The 19,515-nt window shown below is 42.5% G+C and overlaps 1 protein-coding gene across 1 annotated transcript in view; it reads right to left on the minus strand.

Annotated features, from left to right (window-relative positions):
• LOC143808726 (cytochrome P450 2K1-like) overlaps positions 1-18,990 on the minus strand; it is a 73,570-nt gene extending 54,580 nt beyond the window's left edge. The window contains exons 1-4 of the mRNA XM_077291667.1: positions 18,710-18,990; positions 10,274-10,350; positions 8,601-8,796; positions 960-1,122 (exon numbers count right to left, since the gene is read on the minus strand). Of these exons, the coding sequence (XP_077147782.1) occupies positions 960-1,122; positions 8,601-8,783 (346 nt within the window). The 5' untranslated portion in view covers positions 8,784-8,796; positions 10,274-10,350; positions 18,710-18,990. The remainder of the gene's footprint in view (positions 1-959; positions 1,123-8,600; positions 8,797-10,273; positions 10,351-18,709) is intronic.
• Positions 18,991-19,515: the final 525 nt, after the last annotated feature.

Consider the following 19,515-nt stretch of genomic DNA (forward strand, 5'->3'; position numbering starts at 1 on the left):
AACAGTTTCCCCCATTTGCTTTAATTATTATGTTATCTTTAACGTTGTTAGTTATGACCGTTGTGTATGTCCTGTAAACTGCTGTGGAATATGTTGGCGCTATGTAAAGATTATTATTAAATCCTAACTTTGCAAGCCAGTTACCACTTTGTCTATTCATCTATTACGCTCTTATGTGTAACAAGACCTCTGCAAGCACAAATCAGTTGGCATTATATCACTGCTATCCTGCTTTTAACTACATCCCTGCTGGAAAGTAAAGACTCTTGTCTCCATACTTTAAATAATCTGATAACAACATACCTCATTACCAGGAAAGAAAAGTTATTGTTCATTGCATGAAATGTCTACTTTTCCCCAGAGCTATACGCTTAATTCAATTTAATTTTGAAGTCGAAAATTAATCTACATTTCAGAGCAAATTAAAAAAAAGCAAAAAAACTAGTGATCAGTATAGTGAATGGATTTGTATGAATACTATGTCGAGTCAAAAAGGACACGTAAGGAGCAAAGAGAAATTTGGATTAAAAATAGGGACACTAGGGAGAGTCTTCAGAGTGGTCTGAAGCCTCAGATATCAGGTCAACCATGGTGCCGTAATTGAGGCTGATGCGGTTTCGATAGGCACCTCAATGTACACCCTGTCAACAGGTTTGTAAATTATGCAAAAATAAAATTTATGGTAGTTATTTTAAAATATTGGTGACTTTCCCACTCTAAAATAAAAATTATGGATCTGGGACACAGTCCCTACTTTGATCAGATTCAAGAGAAGCATAAATGTCAGGAATAAGGGACTTCAATTAGGACCAATTGACATGAGTGTTTTAAAAAGATTACCCCTTCATTAGAATGCTGTAGATTCAAGCTGCTTGTAAATTAGTAAGGTTGCATTTTAAGTTCACGGCATGCAGGATGGTAAATTAAGATTGGCAAACAAAGCAGAAAATAAAAGTTACCATATCCCCTTGTTATATCTTGGAGTATGGGGACATAAGGTCTTTCAGAGAATTCTTCTGCGTAGTTGACAAGAGCGTCCTTCACAGTCTCATATCCACAAAGTATAACAATCTTCTGACTTCCAATCTGTACACTGAACACTGGGCCATACTTCTTGGAGAGCTGTGAATAGAATGGGAATGTACTAGTTAGCATTTCCCACCACAGCTAATTTTGATTTTCGGCATTTTAACTTTTCTCCTTCCCTTCCTACCAAGAGACATAATTGTAATACTTTTCTATACTTAGTTGTATGAGGACTTGCTTTTTTGGGAAGAGTTGTAATTTCAAATTCATTCTTTACCATTCATTGTATTAGAAAAAAATCAGAGAAACCCGTTGTGATGGTGTGATATGCTACTGTATGTGGGTATCATTTTTCTGTATATTTCTATATGACTTATTTTCATGGTGTTCTCTTGTAGAAGGAGTTATTTGCTAACTGTTGCTGCCATCTGATATCAGCCCCTACAGTACTGTATTGTTGTCTTCTCACAGGGTCAGTCAATAATCCTATTTGCTAATATGCTCATGACATGTTGAACTAGCTTGTTGAAACAATGACCCCCTGTAGTACCTTAATCTCCTTTGTCCAATCTGGGAGGCCTGAAAACCACCTCAACCTGTCTGACTGCTCCTGGAGATAAGGAGGCAGCTGGGGCTGACAGGAGCAGAGAGGTCAGTCTTGCGTGGAATGATGATGTGAACACAGCACGTCAGAGAGAAGGGGAAGCATATGGACCATTTTTTATCCTCTGCCTCCTGGATTATTGAACGCTCATCTCTTTGGACATTTATCCGGTTACTGAACTGCATTCGGCTTCTGGACTATCTTATCCTTTATGTGGTGGATCGTATATGGACCTTTCGTGTTTTTGCCTGAATAAAGGTTTTGGAATTGTTCACTATTCTTTTGCTCTGTTGATTGTGTGATACCGGAGAAGGACCCCGGACACCCTTCAAAATGGAGTTAAATTGCTAAAGCAATGCCATTTTGACATGGTTCTTCTGGTTTTGTTTTTTTTGGCTAGGATAAACTGGAAAATAAATCTGTGACAAACAGCTGTATTGGTTGGCATGTATTGGACCAATATTAAATTACTGCAGCAAGAAGGACATAGTTACTTACCGGTAATGGGATTTCTCTGAGCCCATGACAGCACCATGGAGAGAGGATCCGCCCTTCAAGGACAGGAAACCTACAGATAAAAAGGACGGTACCTCTCCCTCGCATCAACTGGTTTACAGAGCATAGGAGGACCTCCAGGCTACTGCCAAAAAATTTAAAGCATTTTAACCGTAATACTTATAAGCAGCACATCATGACCTATACATAAAATCCCACAAGCAACAGTGTGCTCACCCACTCATGCAGGGAGGGAATATAAGGGTGCCATCATGCACTCTGAGAAATCCCGTTACCGTAAGTAACTACCGTATTTTTTGCTTTCTAAGACGCACTTTATTTCCCCAAAATTTGAGGGGGGGATGGGTGTGCGCCTTACACAGCCGATATACCGCTTACCGTTACAGGCTGGGATGAGGGGGTGTCCGCCGCCACGGCATAGGGTGATCCTGGCATCTCCGGTGCTGTGGGGGGGCTCTGCCAACATTTTGTGAAAGGCCAGAGCCCCCCGGCAGTTTGTCCATACTTTTCTGTGCGACGTACTTTGGCAAAATGGCCGCCGGGAGACACCCCTGAAGCACAGTACACCTGCACACCCCCTCATCCCAGCCTGCAGAAACGCTCCACTCCTGCCTCCTCCAGCAGCAACCCTGGGACCCTGCTTCACCGCAGCCACCACCCCCGGTAAGTAATAAGACGCATGGATTATAAGAAGCACCATCAATTCATTAAAATAGTTTTTTTCCTATTTTTCTCCTCAAAATTTGGGGGTGCATATTATAATCCGGAGCGTATTACAAAGCGAAAAATATGTTATACCTTTCTCCTTCCCCCATGACCGCACCACGGAAAGAATTACAGAGAATTGTATCTTAGGGAGGGACCACAGAAGAGGCTAGGTCCAGCCGATAGTGATTTTAAAGGTAGGAAGTGATGACCAAGTAGCAGCCTTACAGATCTGATCTATTGGTACCTACAACCTTTCCACCCAGGAGGTTGCCACTGCTCTCATGGAATAAGCTCTCAGACCCTATGGGGTGACATTCCCACTAGATAGGTAGGCTAACGAAATCGCATTTCTCATCCATGTTGCCAAGGTACTTTTTGAGAAGGACTTCAGCCCATTCCTAGGACCCTGAAAGAGAGCAAACAGAGACCCATCCTTCCAAAATCCCTGGGTGGAGGCTAGGTACTGAAACAAACATTTTAGGTCTAATAAATGGAAATTATTTTCTTTTGCATTTTTGGGGTTGGAGCAAAAAGGAAGAACTACCTCATGGCGCCTATGAAACCAAGATGTTACCTTGAGCAAGTTAGCAGGGTCAGGTTTTAAAATAACTGACTTCTAGGATTTTGGTGAAGGGAGGGCCTGGAGATAGGGTGAGCAGCATGAGCAGCATTCAGGCCCTATGGCCTAATGTTAGCCACTAGAAGGACCATTTTGAAGGACAGATTCTTGAGTGAGGCAGAATCTAAGGGTTCAAAGGGGGAAACCATTAGGGCTGATAAGACCAAATTTAAATCCCATGGTGGCAATTTCTGGTTGGTGATGGGCCTAGAGCTTGCAGAGGCTATAATGAATCTTGCTATCCAAAGATTGCCTGCTGTATCATAATTATACAGGACCCCCAAAGCGGCCACCTGAACCTTCAACCCCATTCTGGACTCTGGCCCCTGAGATAGATAGGAATTTTTTCCAAGTTTTACCATAGGCTTTGGTAGTGACCATTTTCCTACTCTGAAGTAAGGTGGAAAACCACTTCAGGGGAAAAAAAAGCAAAAAAACAAAACTCAGTCTCAGCGCACTTTCACATTCCACATTGCCACCGTAAGGAACTTTTGTTAGTCTTTATTATATGGGGAGTGTGCATCCCTCAGGTCCAGAACTGTCATAAAGCAATCAGGAAACAATATTCTGATGGCTAATTTTGTTGATTCCATCTTGAATGTCTGAGTTTTACATACCTGCTCAGTTTTTTCAAGTTTATAATAATTGTTTGGAAGGATCCATCTGTTTTTGTTTTTTTTTTTCACAAGAAACAATGGCGAGTGGAATCCTCCCATTCTTTCCTGGGGGGGGGGGGGAATGGTGGGACCTCTTGGAGGAAAGATTTGTCCACTAGATCCAACAACTCTTGTTCCAAGGCCCTCTGTATCTCTGGAGAGGACCGTAGAGGAGGAATTACTACAAAATTTGGGAGTGGAAACTAAAGTAAGTCTACCCTTAAGGCCCCGTCTCACATAGCGATTTACCAACGATCACGACCAGCGATGCGACCTGGCCGTGATCGTTGGTAAGTCGTTGTGTGGTCGCTGGGGAGCTGTCACACAGACAGCTCTCTCCAGCGACCAACGATCAGGGGAATGACTTCGGCATCGTTGAAACTGTCTTCAACGATGCCGAAGTCCCCGGGTAACCAGGGTAAACATCGGGTTACTAAGCGCAGGGCCGCGCTTAGTAACCCGATGTTTACCCTGGTTACCAAAAAAAAACAAACACTACATACTCGCCTTTCGGTGTCCATCAGGTCCCTTGCCGTCTGCTTCCTGCTCTGACTGAGCCACCGTACAGTGAGAGCAGAGCGCAGCGGTGACGTCACTGCTGTGCTGTGCTCTCGCTGTACGGCCGGATCTCAGTCAGAGCAGGAAGCAGACGGCAAGGGACCTGACGGACATCAGATGGTGAGTATGTAGTGTTTTTTTTTTTTTACATTTACGCTGGTAACCAGGGTAAACATTGGGTTACTAAGCGCGGCCCTGCGCTTAGTAACCCGATGTTTACCCTGGTTACCAGTGAAGACATCGCTGGATCGGTGTCACACACACCGATTCAGCGATGTCAGCGGGACCTCAGCGACCAAAAAAAGGTCCAGGCCATTCCGACACAACCAGCAATCTCGCAGCAGGGGCCTGATCGCTGGTACGTGTCACACATAGCGAGATCGCTACTGAGGTCGCTGTTGCGTCACAAAACTTGTGACTCAGCAGCGATCTCGCTAGCGATCTCACTATGTGAGACGGGGCCTTTAGGTCTGACTTGATTAGGCTTAGAATCCAGGGACTGCTGGAAATCTTTTCACAGGCCGGAAGGAAGCAGGATTGTCTACCCCCCACCTGCAAAGTACCATCACTTGGAGGGATTTCCATCATGAGTGGAACCCCCAAAAAGAAACCCTCTGCCTTTCCTTCCCCCCTCTTCCCATCCATTTTGCTCTCTAGGAGGATTCCTGCAGAATTTTTTTGTTCTCCACAAGGATCTCTTATATGTAAAGATGAACAGGTTAAGGAACCCCTTTTTCTTATCCCCCACTTTTGAAGGATATCATCTAGTGTTGCTCAACATAGAAAATTTCCTTCACAGGGGATGGAGCATAATTTTGATTTAGTCTTTATGTCTCAAGGCCAGCATTTAAGCCAAAGTGCACTATGGGATGCATTACAGAGAGCTGTAGACTTGGCCACCAGTTGAACAGAGTTGGCCGATGAGTCAGCCAAAAAAGCCGCAGCTCCCCACATTAAGGGAATGGACTATTATCCTGCCTCTGGATACCCTATCCTGGAGCTGTTTTCCAATTCGGCTAGCCATATCATTAGAGATCTGGAGGTGCAGGTTGCTGCTATAGTAGGTCTGCCTCCTGATTTTTCCCATGCACCTTAAAGGAAGGAATCGGCCTTTTTGTCCAGCTGGTCTTTCAAGACTCCCATGTCCTCAAAGGGGAGAGCACATTTCTTGGAAGCCTTTGCTACATCTAATTTTAGGGCTTTATCCCAGGATGTCGATTATAAATCTTCAAAAGATTATTTCCTTTTGAGTGAAAGTACAGAGGAGTTTTTCCTATATGGTTTATCCCACTCCTTTTTAAATTAGGGCCTGTATATTTTCAATTAGGGAAAATGACTTCCTCTTTTTCTGTCCCAGTCCCCCAAACATCACATCCTGCACTGTCCTTTCTGGGCGAGGGTCCATTACTCCCATAGTGGTTCTCACTGTTTAACCATACCCTCTATGTCCTCTATTGGGAAACAATGGCGACCCCCCCGTTTTTTCCTCTGAGGATGAGGAAGCATCTGATGAACCCAAGTCTTTCTCCTTGGAAGTAGTGGGCTCAGATTTGGGGTGCCTGCTAGCCTTTTGTTGCTTTATACAACCCCCTTGTGAGAGGGATTTTAACCTCCATTTTGATTACTCATCTCGATTTGGAAGCAAAATTTGGGGTCTCCTCACATAGCACCTACTCTATGCATGAATGGCGGAGTCTTATCCCAGTTGACAGGTAAATTCTCTTTACAAATGGAGCAGCTTCTTTGCTTGGTTTTAGTTAAGCTCTCTCCTTCCTGGATAAATGAAAGCGAAAGTGACCCCAATTAAAGTTAACCTTCATGAAGATCACTCACCAGACGCAGCCACAAGTACCGGTTTTCATGAGGAATAGGGTCCACTGATGGGCCTTTTAAGGCTGAAGCTTTGTCCATGGTGCTGGAGGCTCCTGCTCTGCTGGTTAGAATGGCTGCTTGAATATCCATGCCACCTGGTTGTCGCATCTCCTTCCTTCTTCCTGGCAGCTGCTTCTGCTGTTGCAGTTCATCCTGCACCTCCATTGCTACAAGGGACCGCCTCCATTTCAGGGAGTGTCCCTTTTTAAATAACATGCCTGCCGTGTCTCCTGTGCCTCTTCCGGTTCCTATACCGGAAGTTCATCCTTCGTCATGTGACCCGCCAGCCTCGTCATCAGCATCCCACGCATTTGCAGGCTGAAAGCTCGACACAGGAATATGGTGTGGCAGCTGCTCTCCCCTCGCCACCCCGCACAACCTGAATGACCACTTGGTTCCCGCGGTCATGGATTCAGGACAGCACACCAGCCATAGAAGGGGTTCCCTGCTGCCTGTACTGGTCTGGCCTGGCCACAGTCTCTTCTTGTCTTCAAGTACGCCATACTGAAGGTTCTCTGTCAGGGACAGGAAAGCAACTGATGTGAGGGACAGGTACCTCCCTTTGTATCTGTAAGTTTCCTGTCTCTGAAGGGCTGTCATTGGGGAAGGAGAAAATGTGCAAAATATGAAACACATTTTCTGTGACAAAAGCCTTGGATTCAAGATTTGGTTTTAGCAGCAAAATTAGTAATGAGGGGTTGAATACTGCTCCTCCTTGTTTAATGTGTGAGAAGAATAAAAAATGCAGCTATTAAGGTCCAGTTACAGCAATATATGACAAATTGGTCAATTCACATTCACACCGAGTAACTATACTATTATAGCACTTGCCTGTCACTTGAATCTTTGGATTCATGTTCACAGAATGAGAAAACCATTGCCAGTTCCAATTTTCTTCAGAACTGCAATGTACTCCAATATCAGATTAGACCTTTTCTATCCTTAGGTGAACTGAGTTGTGCGCTCTGACCTCCTCTCCCTACACTGTAAACACAAAATTATACAGTTTACTTAATCTCCCTTCTTTTATACTGTATGTAATTGCCTACCCTGGTTGGCTGGGCTAGACCATGGAATGGAATAGCTGCTGGGAACTGTAAGGAAGCCCACTTGGCTGGGCTTGATTTCATCAGCTTGCTCTGACTCTTCAGCAGTATGCGAAATTGCGCCTAGCATTTATTTTGGCAATACTCAAGAACCATGTCAGAGCGTTCGAATTCACATGAACCTGGAAATTTCATGAAATTTGACTTAAAGTCGATCCATCACGGATCTCTAACGTATAGATTATTTTGGTGTACCTGCAATGTTTCTCTCGCATTCTGTTGAACTTCTTTTAGCAGATCTCAAAAATAAAAAACAGCACGTTTTTTTTTTCTGCCAAGTCGTTCACCATGCAATTTAAATAATTTTATATTTTGAAGAGGTTCTTTTTTTTATTTTTATCTTAATTTTCTAATGAGGGAAAAGAGGAATGATCTAACTTTTACATTTTTGTTTAGAGTTTCAAAAACTTTATTTTGTCCTTTTAAAGGGACTTGAACATACGAATACATCATGGCCTTCCATTGGGGAGCGGGGGAATCTTTTTGTAGGCCCCTGACTACTGTGGCAACCCATAGGCATCCTAAAATCACATTGGAAAGGGGTGGAGTGATGGCTGCTGTAATCCAAGACTGCGCACCATGTATGTTACTGCCAGAGGTTGCGGGAATTCTACTGGCTTCATAAATGGGGACCTGACATGCACCTTACATGTTTGGCGAATATCAGGAAGGGGGTTATAAAGAACATCAGTACCTGCGGGATAGGAGAGGGAATATTTTGGTGGACTGTGTAGTTACACATTTACAGTACATATAGTTACATAGCAAGTATGGTTCACAAGTCCATCAGGTTCATACAGGGAATGGGAGATTACTTCAAGTATACTCAAACCTTCAGACGCATAAGCAGATCTAATTTTTATGAAACCTGTAGTTTACAGTCCAAACTTTGCTATGTTTGTGTAATATAAATTTACATACTGATATTATAATACCTCTAGGAAAGTCGTGTACGGCCTCTTCAGGTTTAAGATGTGCATGTTACCAATGATCGGCAAGGGTTTGGGTCCAGGTGGGAAATTTTTGTAACCATTGCCGTTTGACCCTTTGAACATTTTTATTAAGTATAGACCCACAAAAATCGCTACAAGAACCGTGAAAGGGTCAATAGCAAACATGGTGACGTCAGTCCTGAAAAAGAAAAAAAAAAAAAATTAACCAATCCATAAGTTCTTCACTAGAGATGAATGGATCGCTTTGAGCAACGCTAATCCATGTCCGTGCTCTCTGGCTGTGGACAGGAGCTGTGTGAAAGTTCCTTTGGCTTCTAGATTCCCAGCGTTTGATTTGCTGGCTTGGCAAGACATCATCCATGTGGCAAACAGTTGACATCTCTACGGCCCAGCTAGTCACAAACTGAGCCAGGACTCCTGGAAGGTAAAGAAATTCACTAAGCTCCCGTCAGCGGCCAAAGAACCGACTGGCACCAGGGAACCCATTTGCTTAAAGTGATCTGCTCATTTCTATTCTTCATTCATATTTCGTGGTGCCCTGGTTAACAAAAAAAAAAAGTTATGAAAATATGAAGGCCATCTTCAAGAAACAGCAGTGCAACTGTCCATATAGTGGACACAAACCAGTTCTCGACAGTCATTATGTGGATAACAATGAAACTAGAAATGCAGAGCAATTAAATCAATTAAATCCAGTGATGACTTCTCTGGAGTTCTGAACTTTCCCAATTCTTTCCATCCAACCCAGACCAGTAGAACAAGTTTCTCCCAAACACAAACTTTTCTCTGAAGGTTGTCGCCCACACATCTTTAACCCCTTCACCCCTAGGGCTATTTGCTTTTTTTTCTTTTTCGTTTTTTTCCTCCCCTTCTTCCAAGAGCCACAGCTTTTTTATCTTTTTATTATTATTATTTTTCCATCAATATAATCCATAATCTAATGTAGCTTTAAATGACACTATTCATTTTATCATATGATGCACTGGAATGACAGAATAAAAAATTCCAAGTGTGTTCAAATTGCAAAAATAGTGCAATTTCACTCTTTCTTACCATGCTCATTATACGGTAAAATTGACCCAGCGATGTGATTCTCTGGTTCGGTACGATTACATGAATGATATCAAACATGCATTTTTTTTTCCACCAATTTAAGTGGCTGGAGGGGAAATTGGAAAACAAAACAAAAAACCCACTTTTGTTGTGTCACCATGTTCTAAGATCGGTAACATTTATTTTATGTTATGACAGAACAAAATTTAACAAACAGTGGTACCAAATGTGTTTTTTAAATGTTTTATTTTTAATGAGGCTAAGGGTGGGCGATTTGAACTTTTTTTTTTAGTTTTTTTTTTATTTATTTTTGTATTTCACCTTACTTAACAGTCCACAAAGCTGGTATAATCTGATTGCTTGTGTGATGCACAGGGGCTTCAGCACAGCTATGTATAGATTTTTTAACAGCTTTCACAGGAGTATTGTAATGACAGGAAAGAGTCGTTCAACGGCCCGCTTCCCCATGTGTCATAACCCATTAGCACCCCACGATCACATCTTGGGTGCACCGTTGGGCACGTAGAATGCCGTCATGTGTTAGATATATATTAAGCAGGTCAACTAGACCAAATAAAAATCTCAGCAGTGAACGTACTCACCTGGGCGAGTTGTGTGGTCCGGGCACAACACTGAGAAAAGGTGAATAAGAAACTCCTGCCGGCTGCTGCTCCACACCCTGGATATAGCAAGAGATCCAGAAAAAAAAAAATCACAGAGTTAAATGTTGGTGTCATTGATTGACAGGTGGACTTCATAGGTTATCAGCCATGGACAGGGCTCCACTCCACTCGCAGCTGTTAGAGGCCCATGATAGCTCATTAAATCAGCCATCATGTGCTGGGAAAAATTCAGACTCCCATCAGGGACCTGGCATATGACATACCAGTACGTTGTATATCGGTAAGGCCTGTTTCACATGTCAGTGGCTCCGGTACGTGTGGTGACAGTTTTCTCACGTACCGGAGACACTGACTCACGTAGACACATTAAAATCAATGTGTCTCTGCACATGTCAGCGTGTTTTCATAGACCGTGTGTCCTTTTGAAAAACACGTAGACATGTCAGTGTTCGTGGGAGCGCACGGATCACACGGACCTATTAAAGTCAATGGGTCCGTGTAAAGCACGTACCGCACACGGATGCTGTCCGTGTGCAGACCGTGTGCCGTGCAGGAGACAGCGCTACAGTAAGCACTGTCCCCCCAGCGTGTTGCTGAAGCCGCCATTCATTTCTTCTCTCTAGCAGCGTTCGCTGGAGAGAAGGAATGAAAAATCTTTTTTTTTGTGTGTTTAAAATAAAGATCCTTGTCACCACCCCTAATTTTCAGAAATTATAGCAGAAAAAAAGACAGCCATATTTACCAAAAATAGGTCAGAAAACTAATGCATTCCAGGATGCAGCAGTCCCTCTGATATAGGTGGGGGCAACACAGGTGCAAAATGCTGATGAAGCAACTTACCAATCAATTTGGGGGTGGGATGGTTCCTTGGGTTACAATTGCTCACGGATGAATCTTGCATATGGCCCCAGTCACACACAAGTAGTTCACAGTGTCTGGCTTCCAGCACATCAGTGGTGCCCATACTATTAGATCAGGGGGCTGCCCAGCATTATACAGTATAAGTGCACCCCACCGGGACAGTCACCCTAATGGTTGCGTCATCAGTATTTTGCACCTGTATTGCCTCCACCTTTATCGAGGGGGACCCGCTGCATCCTGTGAGCCCCTTTGGTTTCTCACCTGTGTTTTGTAAATACGGCAGCCTTTTTCCTGCTACGGTTTTTGATATTTTTAATGTCCTCTTTGCTGTGTTTTTGCTCCTAGGAACTCAAAAGACAATGCGGACCCTTAGGCTACAGTCTCACTATCAGTATCTGGTCAGTATTTTTTCACTGTGTTTGTAAGGCAAGATCAGATGAGGAACAATCAGGAAAAAGTGGTATAATAGAAACACGTGCACCAATTCTGCATGTTTGACCCACTCCTGGTTTTTGCAACAAGTGCTGATGTGAAATACTGAACAAATACTGAACGTGTCCTTTGGACAAAATACTTCATAGATATTATTATTTTACTTCAATTTTTTGTTTTTAATTCGGAATGCAGCCAAGATCATCAGTAGTGGGGTGCACTTATTTAGTGCTGGGCATCTGCCTGATTTATTAGTAAGGGCACCACTAATAGTCTATAAGCCTGACACTGCACACTACATCTGTGTGACCAGTGTCCTATAAAAACCATATCCGTGGGCAATTCTAAGGCTGGAGTCACACGTAACGTATAAAAATACGGTCCAATTTTTAAGGACCAAATACGCAGAAATGTTCCCTGAACAGTGATCCATATGTCATCCGTAGGCAAGGTGTGGCTGCGTATTTTACACATGTCATCCTCTGTATGTAATCTGTATGGCATCCGTACAGCGAGATTTTCTCGCCGGCTTGCAAAATGGACATAGAATATATATATATATATATATATATATATATATATATATATATATATATATTGTGATGCAGCGGTATGACCATACACAGTGAAACGGCAGTGACCCAAACAAGTTCAAACAAAATGTTCTTTTATTGTGTTACTTCACACAGTCAATATAGTATACGGCTTCTTCATACAGTCCATTAATAATGCATGGCTATATGACGCAGTCAATACACAGGACGAACTTCCCTTTGTCCAGTTTCCCTGGGTGACCGCACACCGGTAACAAGTCTCTGTACTCACTCAGCGCACTGCACTCTTTATCCTCTGGAGTGCAGCTGGGTACAGATAAGACAGCCCAAGACACAGGGTGTCAGTCTCTCTGGTTCCTTTAGCCTCTGTGCTGCTCCACACAGAAAAAGCTCTGCAGACAACTGCCCTGTCTGCTTCCAAGAACACACTAACACACCTCCCCCACTACTACAGGGCTTTTAAATCAGTCACTGCTTCACTATACTAATTACAGCCACACCTGTGTCTGTAGTATGCCCTCATGGCTTCACTACGCTTCCATGCACATTCTGCAGAGCACATACAGCGCCCCCTAGCTAGGGGTCACTGCCTCACTATATATATACAGTGGGGCAAAAAAGTATTTAGTCAGTCAGCAATAGTGCAAGTTCCACCACTTAAAAAGATGAGAGGTGTCTGTAATTTACATCATAGGTAGACCTCAACTATGGGAGACAAACTGAGACAAAAAAATCCAGAAAATCACATTGTCTGTTTTTTTATCATTTTATTTGCATATTATGGTGGAAAATAAGTATTTGGTCAGAAACAAAATTTCATCTCAATACTTTGTAATATATCCTTTGTTGGCAATGACAGAGGTCAAACGTTTTCTGTAAGTCTTCACAAGGTTGCCACACACTGTTGTTGGTATGTTGGCCCATTCCTCCATGCAGATCTCCTCTAGAGCAGTGATGTTTTTGGCTTTTCGCTAGGCAACACGGACTTTCAACTCCCTCCAAAGGTTTTCTATAGGGTTGAGATCTGGAGACTGGCTAGGCCACTCCAGGACCTTGAAATGCTTCTTACGAAGCCACTCCTTTGTTGCCCTGGCGGTGTGCTTTGGATCATTGTCATGTTGAAAGACCCAGCCACGTTTCATCTTCAATGCCCTTGCTGATAGAAGGAGGTTTGCACTCAAAATCTCACGATACATGGCCCCATTCATTCTTTCATGTACCCGGATCAGTCGTCCTGGCCCCTTTGCAGAGAAACAGCCCCAAAGCATGATGTTTCCACCACCATGCTTTACAGTAGGTATGGTGTTTGATGGATGCAACTCAGTATTCTTTTTCCTCCAAACACGACAAGTTGTGTTTCTACCAAACAGTTCCAGTTTGGTTTCATCAGACCATAGGACATTCTCCCAAAACTCCTCTGGATCATCCAAATGCTCTCTAGCAAACTTCAGAAGGGCCCGGACATGTACTGGCTTAAGCAGTGGGACACGTCTGGCACTGCAGGATCTGAGTCCATGGTGGCGTAGTGTGTTACTTATGGTAGGCCTTGTTACATTGGTCCCAGCTCTCTGCAGTTCATTCACTAGGTCCCCCTGCGTGGTTCTGGGATTTTTGCTCACCGTTCTTGTGATCATTCTGACCCCACGGGGTGGGATTTTGCGTGGAGCCCCAGATCGAGGGAGATTATCAGTGGTCTGGAATGTCTTCCATTTTCTAATTATTGCTCCCACTGTTGATTTCTTCACTCCAAGCTGGTTGGCTATTGCAGATTCAGTCTTCCCAGCCTGGTGCAGGGCTACAATTTTGTTTCTGGTGTCCTTTGACAGCTCTTTGGTCTTCACCATAGTGGAGTTTGGAGTCAGACTGTTTGAGGGTGTGCACAGGTGTCTTTTTATACTGATAACAAGTTTAAACAGGTGCCATTACTACAGGTAATGAGGGGAGGAAAGAGGAGACTCTTAAAGAAGAAGTTACAGGTCTGTGAGAGCCAGAAATCTTTATTGTTTGTTTCTGACCAAATACTTATTTTCCACCATAATATGCAAATAAAATGATAAAAAAACAGACAATGTGATTTTCTGGATTTTTTTGTCTCAGTTTGTCTCCCATAGTTGAGGTCTACCTATGATGTAAATTACAGACGCCTCTCATCTTTTTAAGTGGTGGAACTTGCACTATTGCTGACTGACTAAATACTTTTTTGCCCCACTGTATATATATATATATATATATATATATATATATATATATATATATATAAATAATACAGTGCTAGATACTGTAGCTTGAAAGATTGAAAGATTGATCAGGCGCTAGTCAAAAGTCTGTAATATCCCCAAGCAATGCCTGATCTTACAGATGCACCTTTTCTGAGGTGGCTGGGGACAGATGTTTTTATCCAGGGGGGTCAATAACCATGGTCCCTCTCTGGGATATTAATATCTGCCCTCAGTCACTGGCTTTCCCACTCTGGTGGAGAAAATTGCACAGGAGCCAATGCCAGTTTTTTCCGTGATTTAATCCTTTATTTTAACACCTAGAGCCCCCATTTTTTGCACACAGACACTTCTAATATTACTAGTCAGGAATATGTAAAAATATAAAGGATATGCAATGGTTTATTGTATGTAATCATGTCTCATATCCTGTCGGGTTTGATAAGGAGATAGCAAAAGCCGGCAATTGAATTACCAGATTTTGTGTTATCTAGCTCTGCATGAAATATAAATATATATATATATATATATATAGATATATATATATATATATATATATATATATATATATATATATATATATATATATATATATAGTACAGACCAAAAGTTTGGACACACCTTCTAATTTAAAGATTTTTCTGTATTTTCATGACTATGAAAATTGTAAATTCACAGTGAGAGCATCAAAACTATGAATTAACACTTGTGGAATTATATACGTGACAAAAAAGTGTGAAACAACTGAAATTATGTCTTATATTCTAGGTTCTTCAAAGTAGCCACCTTTTGCTTTGATGACTGCTTTGCACACTCTTGGCATTCTCTTGATGAGCTTCAAGAGTTAGTCACCGGGAATGGTTTTCACTTCACAGGTGTGCCCTGTCAGGTTTAATAAGTGGGATTTCTTGCCTTATAAATGGGAATGGGACCATCAGTTGTGTTGTGCAGATGTCTGGTGGATACACAGCTGATAGTCCTACTAAATAGACTGTTAGAATTTGTATTATGGCAAGAAAAAAGCCGCTAAGTAAAGAAAAACAAGTGGCCATCATTACTTTAAGAAATGAAGGTCAGTCAGTCTGAAAAATTGGGAAAACTTTGAAAGTGTCCCCAAGCGCAGTGGCAAAAACCATCAAGCACTACAAAGATACTGTCTCACATGAGGACCGTCCCAGGAAAGGAAGACCAAGAGTCACCTCTGCTTCTGTGGATAAGTTTATCCGAGTCACCAGCCTGAGAAATCGCAGGTTAACAGCAGCTCAGATTAGAGACCAGGTCAATGACATACAGAGTTCTAGCAGCAGACACATCTTTACAACAACTGTTAAAAGGAGACTTTGTGCAGCAGGCCTTCATGGTAAAATAGCTGCTAGGAAACCACTGCTAAGGACAGGCAACAAGCAGAAGAGACTTGTTTGGGCTAAAGAACACAAGGAATAGACATTAGACCAGTGGAAATCTGTGCTTTTGTCTGATGAGTCCAAATTTGACATCTTTGGTTCCAATCACCGTGTCTTTGTGCGATGCAGAAAAGGTGAATGGATGGAGTCTACATGCCTGGTTCCCACCGTGAAACATGGAGGAGGAGGTGTGATGGTGTGGGGGTGCTTTGCTGGTGACACTATTGGGGATTTATTCAAAATTGAAGGAATATTGAACCAGCATGGCTACCACAGCATCTTGCAGCGGCATGCTATTCCATCCGGTTTGCGTTTAGTTGGACCATCATTTATTTTTCAACAGGACAATGACCCCATACACACCTCCAGGCTGTGTAAGGGCTATTTGACCAAGAAGGAGAGTGATGGGGTGCTACGTCAGATGACCTGGCCTCCACAGTCACCAGACCTGAACCCAATCGAGATGGTTTGGGGTGAGCTGGACCACAGAGTGAAGGCAAAAGGGCCAACAAGTGCTAAGCATCTCTGGGAACTCCTTCAAGATTGTTGGAAGACCATTCCCGGTGACTACCTCTTGAAGCTCATCAAGAGAGTGCCAAGAGTGTGCAAAGCAGTCATCAAAGCAAAAGGTGGCTACTTTGAAGAACCTAGAATATAAGACATATTTTCAGTTGTTTCACACTTTTTTGTTAAGTATATAATTCCACATGTGTTAATTCATAGTTTTGATGCCTTCAGTGTGAATGTACAATTTTCATAGTCATGAAAATACTGAAAAATCTTTAAATGAGAAGGTGTGTCTAAACTTTTGGTTTGTACTGTATATATACCTACACTATGTGTAGACATTTGTTCTATCTATTCTATTCTAACCTGTCAGTGTGATTTTACTGTACACCGTGCTGAATTGCCGCCTTTTCTATAGAACACCGGTGCGTATTTCTCACAAGACACACTGCTGGTCCGTATGTAATCCATATTTTTCTCGCCCCCATAGACTTTCAATAGCGGATTTTTTGCACAATATGCTGACAAACGCATCATGCTGCTATTTTCTCAGCCCGTAAAATATGGCTGCGAAATGTACGGCAGATAGGAGCTGCCCCATAGAGAATCATTGGTCCGTGTGCAATGCGTTGTTTTTGCGCCTCTCATACATCCGTAAAACTCTCTAGTGTGACGCAGGCCTAATACTAGTGGCTTCCATCAATATTTTACACCTGTGTTTTCTCCGTCATAAAGGGGGGCTTAGTGCCTGCTGTAAGTGCATTGGTTCTCTGACCTGTGTTGGTAAATATAGTTGCTTTCTTTGGCTATTTTTTTTTAATGTGTTTTTTATTTTACTGTGGAGACTCGGATGACAATGAGGATCTTTAAGCTCTACAACAGTAACCGCGCCAAACTTTGGACCTATAAATATTAATCAAGTATTTTTGGGGGGGTTGCACATAGTACTAGCACCACTGGTGGACACAGACAGAAGAGGGTGCTGTGCAAGAACAATATATGGGCCCTTGTTTAGGAGCTGATGTGGGCCCCTAATCTCTTGGGTGCACGTGTGGTTGCATAGGTTGCACCAAAGACATGTCTGCCCTCGATCAGCACCCCCCCAGTACCAACATTGCTGTTCACTAGTGATGAGCGAATATATTCGTTACTCGAGATTTCCCGAGCATGCTCAGGGGTCCTCCAAGTATTTTTTAGTGCTCAGAGATTTAGTTTTCTTCGCCGCAGCTGAATGATTTACATCTGTTAGCCAGCATAAGTAAATGTGGGGGTTGCCTGGTTGCTAGGGAATCCCCACCATTTTTATGGTGCGCAGATCTCAAAGCATACCCCCGGTAGAGCGCGTGTACGACCCCATTGAAATAATTTAGGAAATAAATCAATTGATATACAATAGTAGATGCAATAAATAGACCCAACTGAGGTTATAACTCCTTTATTTCACTGAAAATATGGCCTCACAGCTGTAAAAAACGATGTCGGGTCACTATGACCCGAACACAACAAGTGTAACTTTTTGCGTGTAGCAAAAAGTAAACGAAAAAAAAAAAAAAATACTCATAGGTAGGTCCCCCCAAATGAGGAAAAGTCAAGGAGTCTCAAGTTTTATAGACTTACAGAAAATAATCTACAGGGCCGCAAAAGTCTGTTTGGGTCACTATGACCCGAACAACAGAACATTATGGTTAAAGTCTCTCCCCAGTTTTCCCCAGAAAGACCCCCCACCACAATACACTCCCCCACTGGAATCTGCCAATGCGGTATTAATACCCCCTGACACTAATGATGCCTCTTATTAGTGTCCCAATTAGCTGATTCAGTCAGATGCATCAGAGCTCAAAATGGGCTTATTGTGTCATACGGATCCACACTAATTCGGCTTTTTTTTTCTAAAGAGTATGGGGTTTAAAATAAATTGCCAAATCGTTTTTTAAACGTTCAGTTTTACTTAGACATGTAATTTTTTTTTTATTTCAGAATGCAGCTTATTAGATCCATATTGATAGTTTATGGGTAGCAATGGGCACAATTTAGAAGAGCATATTCCATGTTTACATAGATCACACATGCTGATTTGTTTCGAGATATATATTTTTTGCACATTTTTTTCTTATCAAAGATGCAAAAGCACTTTACCAAAAAACAGAACAAGTATAAATGAGACAAAGGTTAATTGTAAAAAACAAAATCCTGCTTGTACATCAACTATATCTTAATAGACCCATGCGAAGCTGCGTAGTAGACCCGAGTTGGTCTGGACCCGAGATTGTCACAGATCGAGGATTATAAACTTTATGACTTTATCTGAGATATTACTGTGTATACATTGTGAGTGCTACAGATGACAAATCAAACACAGCTCTGCAACATTTGCCCATCTGAGCCTCAAACACCAAGTTACAGATACAGAACTCATCCTGTTGCTCTGGCGCAGTCACTTACCGACTCTGTAAAGATGAATCCCTGCTCCTCACTGTAGGTGAATCTGCCGCCTGTTTCCAGCACTTTGCACGGTGTGCAGATAAGTAATACAGCTCCACCCTGGCTCTCATGTTAATGAATACAGCTCATTGTAGGGAAATGCTGAAATAAGTTGTGTAACCACTCTGTATCCTGTTCTCTAACACCAAGGTGTTTTCAAAGTCATTTTTTTTTGTAATGTATTTTGCACCTGGACAGGCAGGAGTAGACATATCGCAAGTGGAGAAGGAGCCCTCTCAACTAGAGCTCAACTAGAACAGCTCTGCACTAAATATTGCATATATTCGAGACAACCAATGAACATGTGGGATTGCCCGCCATACCCGGTAAGTGTCATTGTCAGGATTATATACCAGTTGACTGCCCACCAGTGACCGTGTATGTTATCGAGTATTGTCGGTTGAAATGATGTCTACTGCCCCTCCTCGTCGGCCTCTAGATGTTTTGCCTCGCCTCTGCTCTAAAAAAGGAGTCAGTATGAAAATTGGAACCAGAGGAAGTAGAGGAATACCCATGACTATAGCCATGTCTCTCCCTTGGATAACTGGCATCGCGCCATTTATAAACTTGGTTCCGATGATAGTCCTCAGTGTCACGGAAATTTTTTTATCTCTTCTTTTCCTAAAGTTGAATCCAGAAATCCTCTATGGTTTTATACGTTTACAGAAGAAATCTCTCCAACGTCTCCGCCATAAGGCTGCTGCCCAATTTCTGTTTTGTGGAATTAATCTGTTCCTCTAAATCCTTGGTTTGCTACTGAAGAAACT

The sequence above is a fragment of the Ranitomeya variabilis genome, chromosome 2 (genome assembly GCF_051348905.1).
Source record: "Ranitomeya variabilis isolate aRanVar5 chromosome 2, aRanVar5.hap1, whole genome shotgun sequence".
Taxonomy (NCBI): domain Eukaryota; kingdom Metazoa; phylum Chordata; class Amphibia; order Anura; family Dendrobatidae; genus Ranitomeya; species Ranitomeya variabilis.